The sequence below is a fragment of the Convolutriloba macropyga genome, chromosome 13 (assembly GCF_964194025.1).
Source record: "Convolutriloba macropyga chromosome 13, txConMacr16.3, whole genome shotgun sequence".
In the NCBI taxonomy this organism is placed as follows: domain Eukaryota; kingdom Metazoa; phylum Xenacoelomorpha; order Acoela; family Convolutidae; genus Convolutriloba; species Convolutriloba macropyga.
Genome location: NC_134480.1, coordinates 30,726,419 through 30,741,997, shown reverse-complemented (window position 1 = coordinate 30,741,997; position 15,579 = coordinate 30,726,419). Strand labels below are relative to the sequence as shown.

Below are 15,579 nucleotides of genomic sequence, written 5' to 3'. Positions count from 1 at the left end.
GCTTTCTCATTTTCAGAGGAGACAAAACCTGGAAATAAATGGTGTTAAATGGCAATTGTTTCTTTGTTTGGCGTTCAGCCAAAGTTTAGAAAATATTAAACCTTGTTAACTCAAAGAAGAAGACCAAAGTCAAAGTTATAGAACTTCAGTTGAAAATTTCTGTGCTTGCTGTGTTTTGTTATGATGCCGCTTTCTGCGTGACTGCATACCTTACTGCGTGAACTACATCGGTCGGGGAAAATTGGTTGAACAAAAATATACCCAATGTATATAGCCCCCACAACCTAATGGGTTGGGATCACTTCTTGGTGATCCTATTCCATCTATTATTGGATGGGGGACATTTTCAAAAGCTTGAGTGAACAATTTGTTGCAAGGTTTTGAGCACTGTTAATGGTTTGAATGGCTTGATTAATCTTCATGAACACTTATTACGATAAAATTGTAACCTTATAAGGTTCAAGTTTTTACTCTTATATTTGGCCATACTCTAGTGGAAAGTCAACTGCTTCAATTTTTGTTGTACTTTCCAGATGCAGATGGGTTTTGGTGTGAATTATCTCTCCCGAAAAATTGTGTTTTTTTTTCAGATCAGTAAAGTGCTTCTGTATTGTGCCTTCATCTTCTTGTATTAGTCTATTACTCACTATTCAAACGACATTTACCCAAGTTATTTATTCTTATTGGAAAATTCGGCCGACCAAGAATATATTTTAAACGCCTCATCATTACTACACTTCATTATTAACATGGACGAGCAGACGAGTTACTATTTTTTAATCTTGTGACAGTTTTTAAAATCCATGGCTTTGTAGATTTACATACAGCAAATTATAAATTGTATATAATTTTGAACTGATTATTACATAACCTGGGTTTATATTTGGCGTTCTGAAGACAAATAGATGTGTTATTAGTATTTGGACTTGGACTTTGGTTGATATTTTACAAACTTCATTTGAATTTTTTGCGAGCGTTTTGCATTATATCAACAATACATTTTTCTAACCAAATAGTGTAGATAAATAAACAAAACAATGGACACGAAACTCGTGGACGAAGATGGGAGGATGTTTAAAAGTGTAAGCATTCATCATCATCAAAGCAGGAAGACCTCAGCACCTCCCCAAGCAGCTCCGCGTATGGGATCGGGAATCGGCAGGAAATGGGGCTATGGATCTAGAGGCGTCTCCATGGATAATTGGATTGATGATTACAGAGGTATTGTTTCAACATTCAAAAATTGGAACCGTATGTCGGTGTAGGTTTCTATTATTTGGGAGATCACTATCTACTGTAGATTGAATTTTTATTTTTCAAATGTTTAATAGACGCACCTATAACTTTTTTGGTGTTTCGACCTATATGACTGTGTTCTACTTGAGGTCCAAAACAAAACTCTTGAAAAATATCTGATCATATATTGAGCATTAGAGCAGCAGATTGAGTCGATGATGCAGACCACTAAAATTGCTCAGTAAATTTTTTGGTAAATTTATGACATATAATAAAAATATAATAAAAGTGCAGCCACCTTCCGACTAAATTCCGATTGGTACAGTTGTTGGTAACAGGTTTTAATGTCTCTAAAGCAACTTAAAGGTTGAGTTTCACAATCTAATTTAAATTGTTGACTTGTGTTGCCACCGTTGAATATTATTTGTAGTTAGGAACTTTATACCAACTAGCTTTTTTTCAGCCAATTTTGTGTGAATATCTTTTGCCGAGAAATACGAAAGTTTTCACTAAAAGTTCCGTAAATTATAAATTGATCCTGAAGGTGATTTTGAAAATTTTTCGACCCCGCTCCCATTTTCAATTTTTTTTCTGACTTTATCGCGTCTTGTATGCGAAATGATTTAATGATTAAAATACGCGTAAACTATGTTTTGAAATCGATATCCTAAAGTAGACAGTAATTATTGCCTCAGAATAAAGCAAATTCAAAACTCAAAATTTTTTAAAAATTTATTGCTAGTTGAGATATTTAAGCTGGGACCTATTATTGGTGTTCCTGTTGTTAAGATTTTTTGTTACCACCATAAGACGTCACGTTCACTTCATATCTGCTTTTTGCTCATTCATGGAATTCGACTGAACTGAACTGCCTGTGTGTTGTCATTTTCCACTCTTATTGGAGCGGCTTTTTTGCCCTTTCGAGTTATAGCAGTCACACTTGGCTTGCCTCAATCTCAAAAACATTCCCTCACTTTCAAAGTGATTTATATTAAGGAGATTCGGTCAGATGAGTATATATCACACTAATTTGAGTTTTTTTCAGGGCAGCTAATAGAACCACCTTTGTAATTTTTTAACTTAAATTGTGACAATTAGCAAAAAAAAACAGACATTTTTTACTTCCTACATCTCTCACTTTTTTTTCACTGTCTTTTTGAGACTACAGCAGCTCTATGAAGCTACTTTTGCAGCTATTTCCCTGGCAATCTACCATCTATGTTTCATTTTTCTAGTTCGAAAAAATATCAAAGTGCTCATTTTCTACCCTATTTCTGAATCGTTTATACGGCTGCAAATGTTCCCGACTTTGAAAATGCCTTCAATTTTCGACAACGCGAAAAGTTCAATTTATGAAATAATGATTTGGTACATAATAAAAATTCTTAGAGTCCCTCAATGGCATTTAATAGTTTAATGACTTTGTCGCCATTCGTTTTCGAACAATTGTTGCTTTTTTAGTTTTGTTCGCGTTGCTTTGTTTCTGTTTTATTGATGACAGGCAGGTCTAAGGTGCTTCATAATGAGGCGCCGCTGCTTCTCTAGCGGTTTCAGTCTGTAGACAATGGTTTTTGACATTTGTTTTTAGAAAATGTGAATGATTGAATTTTGCTTGAATGTTTTTTATCCCGTGGTCTCACTTTGGAGTTCTCCTGTGGTTTATATTTCGTATTCTTATTTCAACTTTTTTATGTAGCCATTGATTTTAATTGCTTGATGATAGGGGCGAGCCTATGAGCTTTATCAGCTTTTCTCATTTTTTGTAGTACTGCGTGCTGTGTCAAATTATTGATGGGTAATATGTGCTTTCTAAAGATACCTCGTTTCATACGAAAAAGAATATATTGAGGCTCAGTTACTGGAAAGACACCAGTGGTTAAAGTTTGTTTCGAAAATATGGGCAGAATTTAAATCAGAATCGTTTTACGAAGAATGTTTTTTTGTCTTGGATATGACTGGTCTCGTTCAACTATTGGTCTGAGCAGTCTATTTTGCGCCTATTGTCGGGTAATCTGACGGCTTTTTTGTCATTTATATAAATAGTTCATTAAATTTGAACTTTTTACTGTTTGACTAGATGAGTGTGGGGCGAGTGTTGCAAGTGATGGTGCTGCTGGTTCTTTGAGCGACTGCGACTACAGAGAGGAAGAGGACTTATCTGGGCAACTGGGTGGAAGAACTTTGGACTGGATTGAACAGAGAATCAAAATTGACAAGAGAAAAATTGATACATTTTTTACAGGTGCAAAGCGTCTTTTTCGTCGTTGGTTCATGCATAGAGCGCATAATCCGAAGACTCGATTGTTAGAAACAGTTATTAGCACTAGTTGCCGAACAAGATTGATTACGGTTTTGACTACAAAAAATTCTACCAAAAAATAGCTATCTAATAAATCTCACTTTGTTCAGATTGTGAAATAAAATGTCTTTGCTGCATCGGAAATGTGATGTGAGTTTGAATCATCCTTGCTATTTATATTTCAGACTACGGAATTGATGCAAACGAGTTTATCATATCAGTAAGTACCCGTTGTGTTGTGTTCATTAATTTCACAGGATTTCCTTTATCGTTTCAATTAGACCCGCTTTTAAAGAAGGTGTCATGCTTTATTTGTCGAAAATTGATATTTATTTGTCAAATTCTTGACATTAGTGGGCCTTCTTAATATACGAGAGCTGATATAAAAAATGGATCTATTCTGCACCCCACATACTCAGTAGACGTAAAACTTATAACTCATGAACAGCACCGGGAGATGTTAACAAAATAGGTCCTCAGTATTATATCTGTTGAAGTATTTTGCGTTTTCAGGTGATGCTGTCTAATCACGTGAAAGTGGGTGGAACCTCTGCTTTGTCCACTGGCCAGAGACTCAAAAAGGGTTAGTTAAATAAACTATGTTTTCTGCACCCATGCAATAATATGTGTAATTTCTCTTGCAGCACCTTTTTAAATTAAATCCACTGAATAGTAATCAGAACCACCCCCCTCCCCCGAAAAAAAAGTTTAATGTTATGTCGGAGGAGAGCTGGACTCTAATAGTAAATAAGGGAATAGCGCTGTCTTTAGATGAAAGAACGTTATTTATGCTTGCCACCAAAATTTTTGCGGAATCGTCATTCTCAAATTAGAGTCAGATTTATAAGCGATGTTGGGTATTTTTTGGGAATAAATTGATTTCTATTTCAGACCCGTTTCTCAAAATATCGGGAAAGGCGTCTCACGTTGAGAAGACTAAGCGGGAAATATTGGCGCGGTTGGCACCAAAGGTTAGAATTATGTTTCATTTTAAGTTACTAAAGGTTTAGATACATCGACAACTTATATAGAAATCGCCCGTGAAAATTGGATCTATTTTGTTTCGCAACCCCCCCCCCCAGCGTTTTTATGCCCCACTTCAAAATTATGCGTTGTTGCATCACAGTACGTTACTGTGTAAAAATATAGCATATGTGCGTTGGGGCATAGTTATTTGCCCAGTAAGTGCGGGGGGGGGGGGGGGCAGAATAGATCCCAAAAGTTTTGCATCGGCTGTACCATTTTAGTCGTCAAAGAAATTTAAGTGGTTGTTATTTATGCGTATAGCCGGCCTGCTTTCATTGTTGCATTATTGTATACGAAGCGATTTCTGTTCTTTGCAGGTTTTAAAGTGTCTTGTTTTGGGTAGATAGTTTTTCGACTCTTTCTAGATATTAGCAGTTGAGTAGATCTTGTGCGCCTGTTTTCTTCCTACAGCTTTTTGACAAAGATCTTTTAATTTTTTTTTGCTCTTTTTCAAACTTAAAGTAAACACCTGTTGTTTATCATATCAGTAAGCACCTGTTATCATTAATTTCACAGGATTTCATAAATCGTTTCAATTAGACCCTCGTCTAAAGACGCTGAAATTTGGTGTCACCGGGCCTATAATGAGGGACAACCAGGGAGTATCGGTAATGTGCGTTTCCACATAATGTCCCAACACATCGAATAAAAAACATGTCCTGAGAATTTTGATCGCACGTGAAGCATATTTTGGTACTTTCATGAAAATAAGAAAAAAGAAGAAAATATCTGTAGAAATTTATTCTGTTGCAGCTCTAATAAATAAAGGTACAACAGGCACAGATAGCGAGGCCTATAGACCGTCTCTTTCTAACTGCCCTTAAGTAATGTGTATATGGCTACCTCCAGAACATGGGGAAAATATTGAGTTTTCATTTTAAAAAAATTAAAATTTTACTAATTCTTACATATTTTCTGATAAAAAATGAACTAACTGCCGTAGAATTTAATTGATCAATGACAATCTTTTATACCTTTATCATCAAATGGATCTATGGCTATCTAGAATTGTTCTTTTGTTTCCACGTGATGTTCCTTACTATCAATTGTATAATTAGTTACATATTTACTTTACAATTATATATAGTATTTTTTATAATCTTCTATAGTTATTTGATTTTCAGTATTAGCTTTAGTTATTCCTTTTAACTGTTTCTCTTCTTCACTTTTAATTGTTGTATAACAATATGCTTTAGCTTTGAGGAAACTGGCTTCTACAATAGTATCATTAGGTATTTCATCTTCACTTCAAAATTTCAATATTTTATTACTCTTTTCCCCATGTTCCTGAAGTAGCCATATACGCAATACTCCCTTACACAATACAGATTCAAACAAATATTTTTTAAATAGCTTAAAGCCATAGCTGGGGCTATTGGACTTTTTTCGGGTTTTTACAATCCAAAGAAATTATTGTAAGATGTTTGTGAAATTTATTGTAAAATTTTTTGTAAGATGTTGCCACATATTTTTCCATGACTTTGAGTTTTTGAAACAAGATAAACAGGTAAAGCTCGGCAGTCATTAAGTTGCAATGGAGGACAGCTGGCTTAGTGTTTGATGTGCTGAAACTGCTGTAAGGCCCAAATTCAAGGTGAGGAGGTCGGTTTTTGCTGTTTCTGAGCCCTGAATGCCCTGAAAGTTTATATGGCTATGCGAAAATTTTCTATTTGTTTGCGTTGTTTATGCCAACTTCAACGCCAGAGTCAAACCATTTTTGCTAATTTCAAGTTTTTTGGAACTTTGTCATTTTTTGGTGTTTCCATCCCCAGGGGCCAGGGAAACTCCTCTAGGGTCTGATAATAGGTTATTGTATAGTTTCTAGTGACAATGGAATTGTTCTCAACATTTTAATATCTCGAATTTTAGCAGTTTTTTTAATCAAATTTTTAAGTTTTTCAAGTTTTCAGAAATTTTTTGAAAAAGCAGTGTTTCGAAAAAATTTGCAATTGTTCTCAATTTTTCTAAAAACAGTTCTTTTTTGGAATTTATCGATCTTTAAGGGCCATTAAAATTTTTTAGCTCTTGGAGATGGGCTACTGGACAGATTCGAGAGACAAAATCATGGTTTTGAACATACTGATATTGGAAGTTTTGTAACTTTCAATAAATTTTGCATCTTTCAATTTTGAAGTGTTTTTCATATTTTTCGAGTTTTTTCTATCTTTTTGACCACTAATCTCCTTTCAAGGCTTGTGCGTGGGTTTGGCCTTCAGGGTAAAAGTCTTAATATTTTTAGCGGTGATTATATTTTTCTTAAGTTTGATTATTTTAGTTTCTCAACTTTTCACTGTTTGTCTTTTTGGCTGACATTGTTCAATTGATCTGCTGGTCAGAAACAGTAGTTCTAAGCTTTTCTTTTGGATTGTATATCGGGACTTGTCCTGTTATGTTCTTTATTTCGTCAATATTTTTGTCACGACCATATGATGTCAATCACTTCAAATCTGCTTTTTGTTCATTCGTTCATGCAATTCCAACTGAATTGCGTGCATGACGTCATTTTCACTATTAATGAAAGGAGCATTATGTTGTACATATTCTCAATCAAAGTCTAACATCCCAGCCTTTAAAGGAATTTTTTATTCTGTTTCTTTTAATATCGTTTTGAGACTGCAAATCTACGAAGCTATTGTGGCTATTTTCTGGCCATCTGCCTGCTATGTTTTAAATTTTTAACGGAATAATGTCTTACTGATTGAAAATTAATTTGATTTAATCCCCGTTACATACAAGAAATTGTTTGAGGTTGTGACCGAACTCATTATATTTTCCTTTAATGCCTTTAATTAAGCCTCCAGATTCTCTAAATCTGGAGGCTTACTTTCTACCATTTTTAGCTTATTGATATTAAAAAAGAGCACTTCGGTACCTAATCAAAATAATTGCTTTTCAATTTGATTCAGAACCCAATTCTGATTCATTGAATGTGGCCTTGCTCACTTTTTATTTAACGCGAAAAGTTGATTATATAAAATTTCGAGTTCTGACCTTTTAACTTTTCGTAATACAAACTTGAAAGCTTATGTGTAAATCATATACCGTTAAGATTGACTTGATTAAATTCTCGGCTTCATCGAACGTTCTTCCGAAAGTAAACTTTGTAATCTATGAATGCTTTAAGAGGAGAATAGCTGCAACAGCGATAAACTAAAGCAACCTATTGCACAATTTGTGTTGAAGTCATCAGTTGATTGCCCCTTGCGACATAATGGCTCGAAAGAAATTGTAGCACATTATTTTGACTGTTGCTTTACAAATATGTCAATACGATTTTCAGATCACCTACAATCTAGCTGCATACCGTGTTATTTTGAACTTGTTTTTTACCTCTACAAGATCTTTATCGAACTTATAAGCACTTATTTAACTTCAGTCTTATCGAGATTCAAAAACATTTGTTTGTCAATAATTTTTTCGAAGTAGTTTTTTGTATATTCAAGACCCAATTATGATTCGTTGCATGTAGTCTTTCTCTTTTTATCAGTTAACACGAAAAGTTGATTATATAAAGTTTAGAGTACTGACAATTTAACTTTTTTGTAGTAAAAACATTAGAAGCTCTATGTGTAAATCATATTTTAAGTTTGACTTGATTAATTTATCGACTTCATCGAAGGTTCTTTCAAAAGTGAATTTTGTAATCTATGATTGTTTTAAGAGGAGGATAGCTTCAACATCGATAAACTAAAGCAACATATTGAAGAATTTGTGTTGAAGTCATCAGTTGATTGCCTCCTGGCGACATAATGGCTCGATGGAAACTGTAACACTTTTCTCTGACAGTTTCTTTACAACAGTGCCAAAATGATTTTGAGAAGATGACTTACAATGTAGCTGTATACGGAGTTTTGAGTTTTTTTAAACTTTTTTTTTACCTCTACAAGATCTTTATCGAATTGAAAACCACCTATTTAACTTCAGTCTAATCAAGATTCAGAAACTTTTTTTTTATGTCAGTCATTTTTTCGAAGTAGGTTTTTTTTGTATATGTTCGCGTTCTTTTAGCTCAAAATTTGCATGGTCAGTGAATAGAATTTTAAAATTTTCGCTAGCATTGTTTAGATCATTTATATAAAATGGGAGAGTTACGGCCGTAGAATTATTCTTGTAGAGCATTGCATGTTTTTACGCTCCCAACAAGGAAATTTACATGCGCTAACTGATATTAGTTTCTCTGTTAGTATTTAAGCCATTCAAGACGTTTACCTTTTATACCATACTCTTCAAGTTTCAATTAAATATCTAGTTTTTAGGATGAAAGACAGTGTAAAAAGTCATCAAATTTAAAAACAACGTGCACACTATACGGCCCTAGTCAGCAAAAGAAAAAAAGAAAACTTTTACAAAATCAATGAGAAACAAAGAAAAAGACGGAACATTGAAACTTTGGCAAAAGTTGGGTTTTACTACTTTTTTGTTAATAAGTGCTGTCGAAGTCTTTGAGTTACGTAACTAAACTTTAAATTCTTAGTTACTTATAAAACTCTCCATCATTGAACAATATATCTAAAGGCCACATTCAAGCAGCAAACTTAAGGGTAACAATCACAATTCTCCAAAGTTTTTGAGAAAATCTGCTGTCAAAGTCCAAAAAAAACATTATCTATAAGCTGGAATAACTGAACAGATTCAACATTTCGTATTTACAGAAAATTTCAGAACTATCTTTTCTGAGAACGAGTAACAACACTACAAAAAATGAACATATGCGAAAGAATAAATCAATTATCACGAAAAATTTTTCAAAGCAGATGGTCGCAAATTATTTAATTAATAGCCGTCCTCATCTCAGTCGGCTATTATAGCGCTCCCAATTTTCTTTACAATTCAAAGAATTTGAATTGTATTGGGGCGCTGTCTTTTTACGACTCGAAGAGGAGTATTGGAGAAGTCCTTTTTTTTAATCAAGTTTATTGGAGTGAATTTTGAAGCGGGAAAAGAAACGCGTGAAAAAATTTGGAGTGATTTTGTTGCTGAAGAAAATGAAGAGTAGAGTCAAAAGAGAGTGTTTTTTGTTCATATCGCTGTTTTCTAGAGAGCGAGAAATTGAGGTGTGAAAAAAAATTCTGTAAGCGAGTGAAATTTTTTGTTCACGTGCGGCATTTTAAAGCAGTTTTTTTGTTTTTTTTTTCGGAAAAGAGGTTTGGTTATAATTTTCTTTTAACTTTAGGCTGGTTTTGGCAGTGGTTTGAAGGTTTCTGGAAATTTATTTGAATTTTATGCTAATTCAGTAGTTTCTCATGTATTTTGATGATTTTCGGACTAATTTTTGCGATTTTTTGACTTTTGTTTTGTTTTACTGCCTCAAATGGGCACTGAAAAGAGCCCTGTTACTTGACCAATTTTTAGTTTACAAGTGGCTGCAGTTTTGTTGATATAAAGCTTTTTTTGTTGAAAAATATGACGAAAAATGGCAAAAATTGGAACTATTTTTAATTTTTTTTGCAGTTTTTCGTTTTTTTTCTGGACTTTATACAAGTTTTTTAGCCTATTATGGCTTGCCTATTGTTGTGCGAGCATTTGGATACCCTTTTGGATGGAAATAATTTGTCTTTGAATTTAGGTGCTTTTGTAATATTAAAAAATTTCTAAACTTTTTCCAGATTTTTGGTCAAAGTTTTTTGTAAGTGCTTTTTTTCATGTTTTGGCTTAAAATATTTCTAAAATTTCTCAAGAGTGGTTTTAGTAGGTACTGGATGTGTTGACGAGGTAATTTTGGCAGAGATATTTAAATCGGGATCGCAAGTTATGACAAAATTTGATCAGATTTTTTATCATATTTTAATAGATTTGATTTTTACTTTGTATTACGGTTTTCTTTTAAGATAATCCTAAATTAGTGGAGGCACGTTTTGTCTGATGAGTAGTTGAATGGAATTTAAGTGGATTTCCACTTCGAGTCGTTTACGGCATTCTTCCGGCTATGTTTTTTTTTAAGATCTGTGCACACATTTCGAATATTTTTGAAGTCAAATTGGAGTAGTGATTTTGGTCACGCCGAAACAGGAAATGGAGCGAAAAAGCGAGTGGTTTTGCGGCGTAAATTTTTTTTCGTTCTATTTTTAAAGTAGAGTGCGAAAATGGTGTTTGAACAAAAATTGGGTTTCTCGGTAGCGGTTTTTGGTTCACATGCGGCAATTTCACTCTGATTTTTACTGTTCTTTCGATTTTTTGGACCGGATTTTTTTCTAAAAGGTTTTCCCAATCCATTCACAGCTCATTCTAGACCTAGTTTTTGTTTGAATTAAATTTTCATTTCTCGTTAGTGGTTTTTTTCACATGCGGCATTTTGACATAGATTTTTTTTCTTATTTTTTGATCTGATTTTTTAAAATGGTTTATTCAATTCACTCATAGTTCATTCTAGGTCTAGTTTTTCTGTCTAGTCAATGAAATTTCTTTGAATTGTACGTCAGGACTTGGCCTGCTATGTTTTTTACTTCGTCGAACTTTTTTTGCTTTACCATTTTGCCGTTTTTTCGACATTTTGCGTGAAATCTTTTTGACTTCTCTAGGCTAGTTTCTCTCTTCTCTCATTCTGCTTAATGTGAATTGGAACATCGGTTGCTCAAAATGAACAGAGTCAGTATAAAAAATTGAAGTCAGAAATAGAAACGGGATAAACCCATAAAGCCCAATTTTAGATTCCCGCTATTTGAACGTCGTTCCTATAAGTCTTAGTTACCATCTCTTATGCTTATTGGCCCTTTAAGAAACATAATAACTGAACAGATTCAACATTTCGTATTTACAGAAAATTTCAGAACTATCTTTTCTGAGAACGAGTAACAACACTACAAAAAATGAACATATGCGAAAGAATAAATCAATTATCACGAAAAATTTTTCAAAGCAGATGGTCGCAAATTATTTAATTAATAGCCGCCCTCATCTTCTCAGTCGGCTATTATAGCGCTCCCAATTTTCTTTACAATTCAAAGAATTTGAATTGTATTGGGGCGCTGTCTTTTTACGACTCGAAGAGGAGTATTGGAGAAGTCCTTTTTTTAAATCAAGTTTATTGGAATGAATTTTGAAGCGGGAAAAGAAACGCGTGAAATTTGGAGTGATTTTGTTGCTGAAGAAAATGAAGAGTAGAGTGAAAAGAGAGTGTTTTTTGTTCATATCGCTGTTTTCTAGAGAGCGAGAAATTGAGGTGTGAAAAAAAATTCTGTAAGCGAGTGAAATTTTTTGTTCACGTGCGGCATTTTAAAGCAGTTTTTTTGTTTTTTTCGGAAAAGAGGTTTGGTTATAATTTTCTTTTAACTTTAGGCTGGTTTTGGCAGTGGTTTGAAGGTTTCTGGAAATTTATTTGAATTTTATGCTAATTCAGTAGTCTCTCATGTATTTTGATGATTTTCGGACTAATTTTTGCGATTTTTTGACTTTTGTTTTGTTTAACTGCCTCAAATGGGCACTGAAAAGAGCCCTGTTACTTGACTAATTTTTAGTTTACAAGTGGCTGCAGTTTTGTTGATATAAAGCTTTTTTTGTTGAAAAATATGACGAAAAATGGCAAAAGTTGGAACTATTTTTAATTTTTTTTTGCAGTTTTTCGTTTTTTTCTGGACTTTATACAAGTTTTTTAGCCTATTATGGCTTGCCTATTGTTGTGCGAGCATTTGGATACCCTATTGTATGGAAATATTTTGTCTTTGAATTTAGGTGCTTTTGTAATATTAAAAAATTTCTAAACTTTTTCCAGATATTTGGTCAAAGTTTTTTGTAAGTGCTTTTTTTTCATGTTTTGGCTTAAAATATTTCTAAAATTTCTCAAGAGTGGTTTTAGTAGGTACTGGATGTGTTGACGAGGTAATTTTGGCAGAGATATTTAAATCGGGATCGCAAGTTATGACAAAATTTGATCAGATTTTTTATCATATTTTAATAGATTTGATTTTTACTTTGTATTACGGTTTTCTTTTAAGATAATCCTAAATTAGTGGAGGCACGTTTTGTCTGATGAGTAGTTGAATGGAAATTAAGTGGATTTCCACTTCGAGTCGTTTACGGAATTCTTCCGGTTATGTTTTTTTTTAAGATCTGTGCACACATTTCGAATATTTTTGAAGTCAAATTGGAGTAGTGATTTTGGTCACGCCGAAACAGGAAATGGAGCGAAAAAGCGAGTGGTTTTGCGGCGTAAATTTTTTTTCGCTCTATTTTTAAAGTAGAGTGCGAAAATGGTGTTTGAACAAAAATTGGGTTTCTCGGTAGCGGTTTTTGGTTCACATGCGGCAATTTCACTCTGATTTTTACTGTTCTTTCGATTTTTTGGACCGGATTTTTTTCTAAAAGGTTTTCCCAATCCCTTCACAGCTCATTCTAGACCTAGTTTTTGTTTGAATTAAATTTTCATTTCTCGCTAGTGGTTTTTTTCACATGCGGCATTTTGACATAGATTTTTTTTTCTTATTTTTTGATCTGATTTTTTAAAATGGTTTTCTCAATTCACTCATAGTTCATTCTAGGTCTAGTTTTTCTGTCTAGTCAATGAAATTTCTTTGAATTGTACGTCAGGACTTGGCCTGCTATGTTTTTTACTTCGTCAAACTTTTTTTGCTTTACCATTTTGCCGTTTTTTCGACATTTTGCGTGAAATCTTTTTGACTTCTCTAGGCTAGTTTCTCTCTTCTCTCATTCTGCTTAAAGTGAATTGGAACATCGGTTGCTCAAAATGAACAGAGTCAGTATAAAAAATTGAAGTCAGAAATAGAAACGGGATAAACCCATAAAGCCCAATTTTAGATTCCCGCTATTTGAACGTCGTTCCTATAAGTCTTAGTTACCATCTCTTATGCTTATTGGCCCTCTAAGAAACAGAAGTTTGTTCAACTACGAATGCCATCAAAATAAATCGGACTTAAAAAATGTTTTTGTACAAAAATCTTTTTTTTTCAATATCTTCTATTCTTCAATCCCAATCATTCTTATGGGAATCAACGGCGGCTATTTTCCGGCAATCTGCCGGGATGTTCTGTTTGCCACCCGAGACAGTGAGACCTATTATTGATGGCTAAGTGACAGAAAAAAGAACTACAAACTGGGCGAAATTCCTACAGGTGGTGTGAAAGTCGTTAAAACGGTTAGATGTTAACTGAAACCCTTAAGTAGTTCCAAATGTTCTTCATTCGAGAGCCAGTAAAAGCTGTCATTAATGCATGTGAGTTAAAGAACAAAAATAACTACAAAAACGTTAAGTTCCAAAAAATTTGAAACCAAATGCTCTGAAAGTCAATAAAACCTTAAATTACGAAATGATATCAGCGCCTAAAATCTAATATGTGTCATAAGAGATATTTTGTAAATAATGATCCGACAAAGCGGAAGTTTCTCGAATCTCCATAAAAATTGTGTCAGTTTGAAAAGCCTACCGTCTTTAATTTTGATAAGTTGAATTAAAGTTGTTTCCCCAAATTTGTGGATGAGAGAGGTGAACACATTAACATGCTTCATGGTAATTCTTCAAACTAAATTTTGAAAATTCATGTACATCCCCCCATTTTGAATGACAATACCAGTTTTGCAACTCCATGATCACTGTAAGTGTTTGAGTGGTGTGATAAAAAAAACTGCAGAGATAGATCTCTGAAATGACTGTTTTTGTCGATTGAATTTATAGTTTCTACGTTTTTCTTGAATGTTTTGTATGTCTTAGTAAATGTTCTTAATCTTTAGTTTTGATCACTGCTTGAAAGTGAGATAGTCAAATTTCCACAGAGAGTAAAGGCAGTTAAGCTGCGTGTTTTTGTATCAGGCCTGCTATATTATGAATTGTTTTAGGCTCGAACTCACCTTTTATATGTCTTTGGCAACCTTTTCCTTGATGTGCCTGAAAGCACTTTCGAAATTCTTATGCAATCATTGCTTTCTATGTCTAGGTATTTAACAGTAATGTTAAGGTCCCTTTCCCTTGTAAGTGTGGTTATATTTGATATAAATCTATTTTGAAGAGCTTAACTAGTACAAAGTGTGAGTTGTTATCTGAGCTATAAATAGTTGTGACTCGGAAAGTCCACTCCGCTTTTGTGTTGAGCTCTTCTTTTGAATGAACCCTAATTCCTATCCCAATTGGCAAGTGTTTGTGAACAAATTGGGCTAGCATTGCGGGGGTGGGTGATTTTACAGTTGGTCCGGTTTGTCATAGCCCTAATTGAGGCAAATCCTCTTTTAGTGCCGCCTTGCTTGTTCGTCGTGCGTCAAATAATTATTCAAGTTTTGTTGACCGCGTGATTGAATGATAGATTGATCTGTTGGCCCGCCGCCTCAAAACAGGACAAAATTGAGTTACTAAATGGGAGTTGATAGCTGAAAATAATGTATACTAGCCGTAGCAAAAAAAATGCATCGAACCCAGTTTTCGCAAAGCATTTTAGTTTCAGTAGAGCAACACTTTTTCACCGTTTTGAAAGCTGAAGGCGACCAACATTTCCTTGGTTGATGAATGTAGAAATCAATTTAATATTTGTTCTACTCTATCAGATGTTGATAGATCTTTCTTGTTCGGTTAAAAAAGAAGCCTAGTTATAATTCAGCCTATCACATCTCGCCTATTGCAGTCACAATAGGGGACGCCCCCTTAAGGGGTGACTGACGATTGTGGGGGCGTTTGCTTGAGGGTTGCTAGCACTTGTAGGGGTAGAAGGGGGTGACAGGGGTGGTTGTGGTGGTAAATGGAGTCATAAATTTGTACTGCAAGGTCTCTGAGTTATTTGGGGAGGTCGATCCCCCTTATGGAGTCCTTTCTGCTGCTATCTTGAGTTGTGGTTTGCCCGAATTAAGGTAGTCTCGGGCTTTATTAGCCTTGCATGGCAGATGGGATTACCCTGGCACTTCTACCTCTCTCTCCCTTCTTGGACTCCACTCTCGCTCTGGAATCAAGTTTTATTGTTTTCTATCTTTTCCTCTCTTTCTCTCCCTCCGTTTCATAACTGCACTTCTATGAGCACACAGCTCACTAAGTCGAATGTTTCCACCATAGATCTAAAAGTTGCTTCTTTCCTATTTAAACCCCC

At 34.2% G+C, this 15,579-nt stretch overlaps 1 protein-coding gene across 2 annotated transcripts in view; it reads left to right on the top strand.

The window, feature by feature from the left end:
* The first annotated feature begins 481 nt into the window (after positions 1-481).
* Positions 482-15,579, top strand: part of LOC142352038 (uncharacterized) — a 49,641-nt gene continuing 34,543 nt past the window's right edge. For both annotated transcript variants that reach the window (XM_075404380.1, XM_075404379.1), the window contains exons 1-5: positions 482-1,221; positions 3,314-3,478; positions 3,721-3,755; positions 4,049-4,118; positions 4,427-4,506. In XM_075404380.1, the coding sequence (XP_075260495.1) occupies positions 1,038-1,221; positions 3,314-3,478; positions 3,721-3,755; positions 4,049-4,118; positions 4,427-4,506 (534 nt within the window). In that variant the 5' untranslated portion in view covers positions 482-1,037. The remainder of the gene's footprint in view (positions 1,222-3,313; positions 3,479-3,720; positions 3,756-4,048; positions 4,119-4,426; positions 4,507-15,579) is intronic.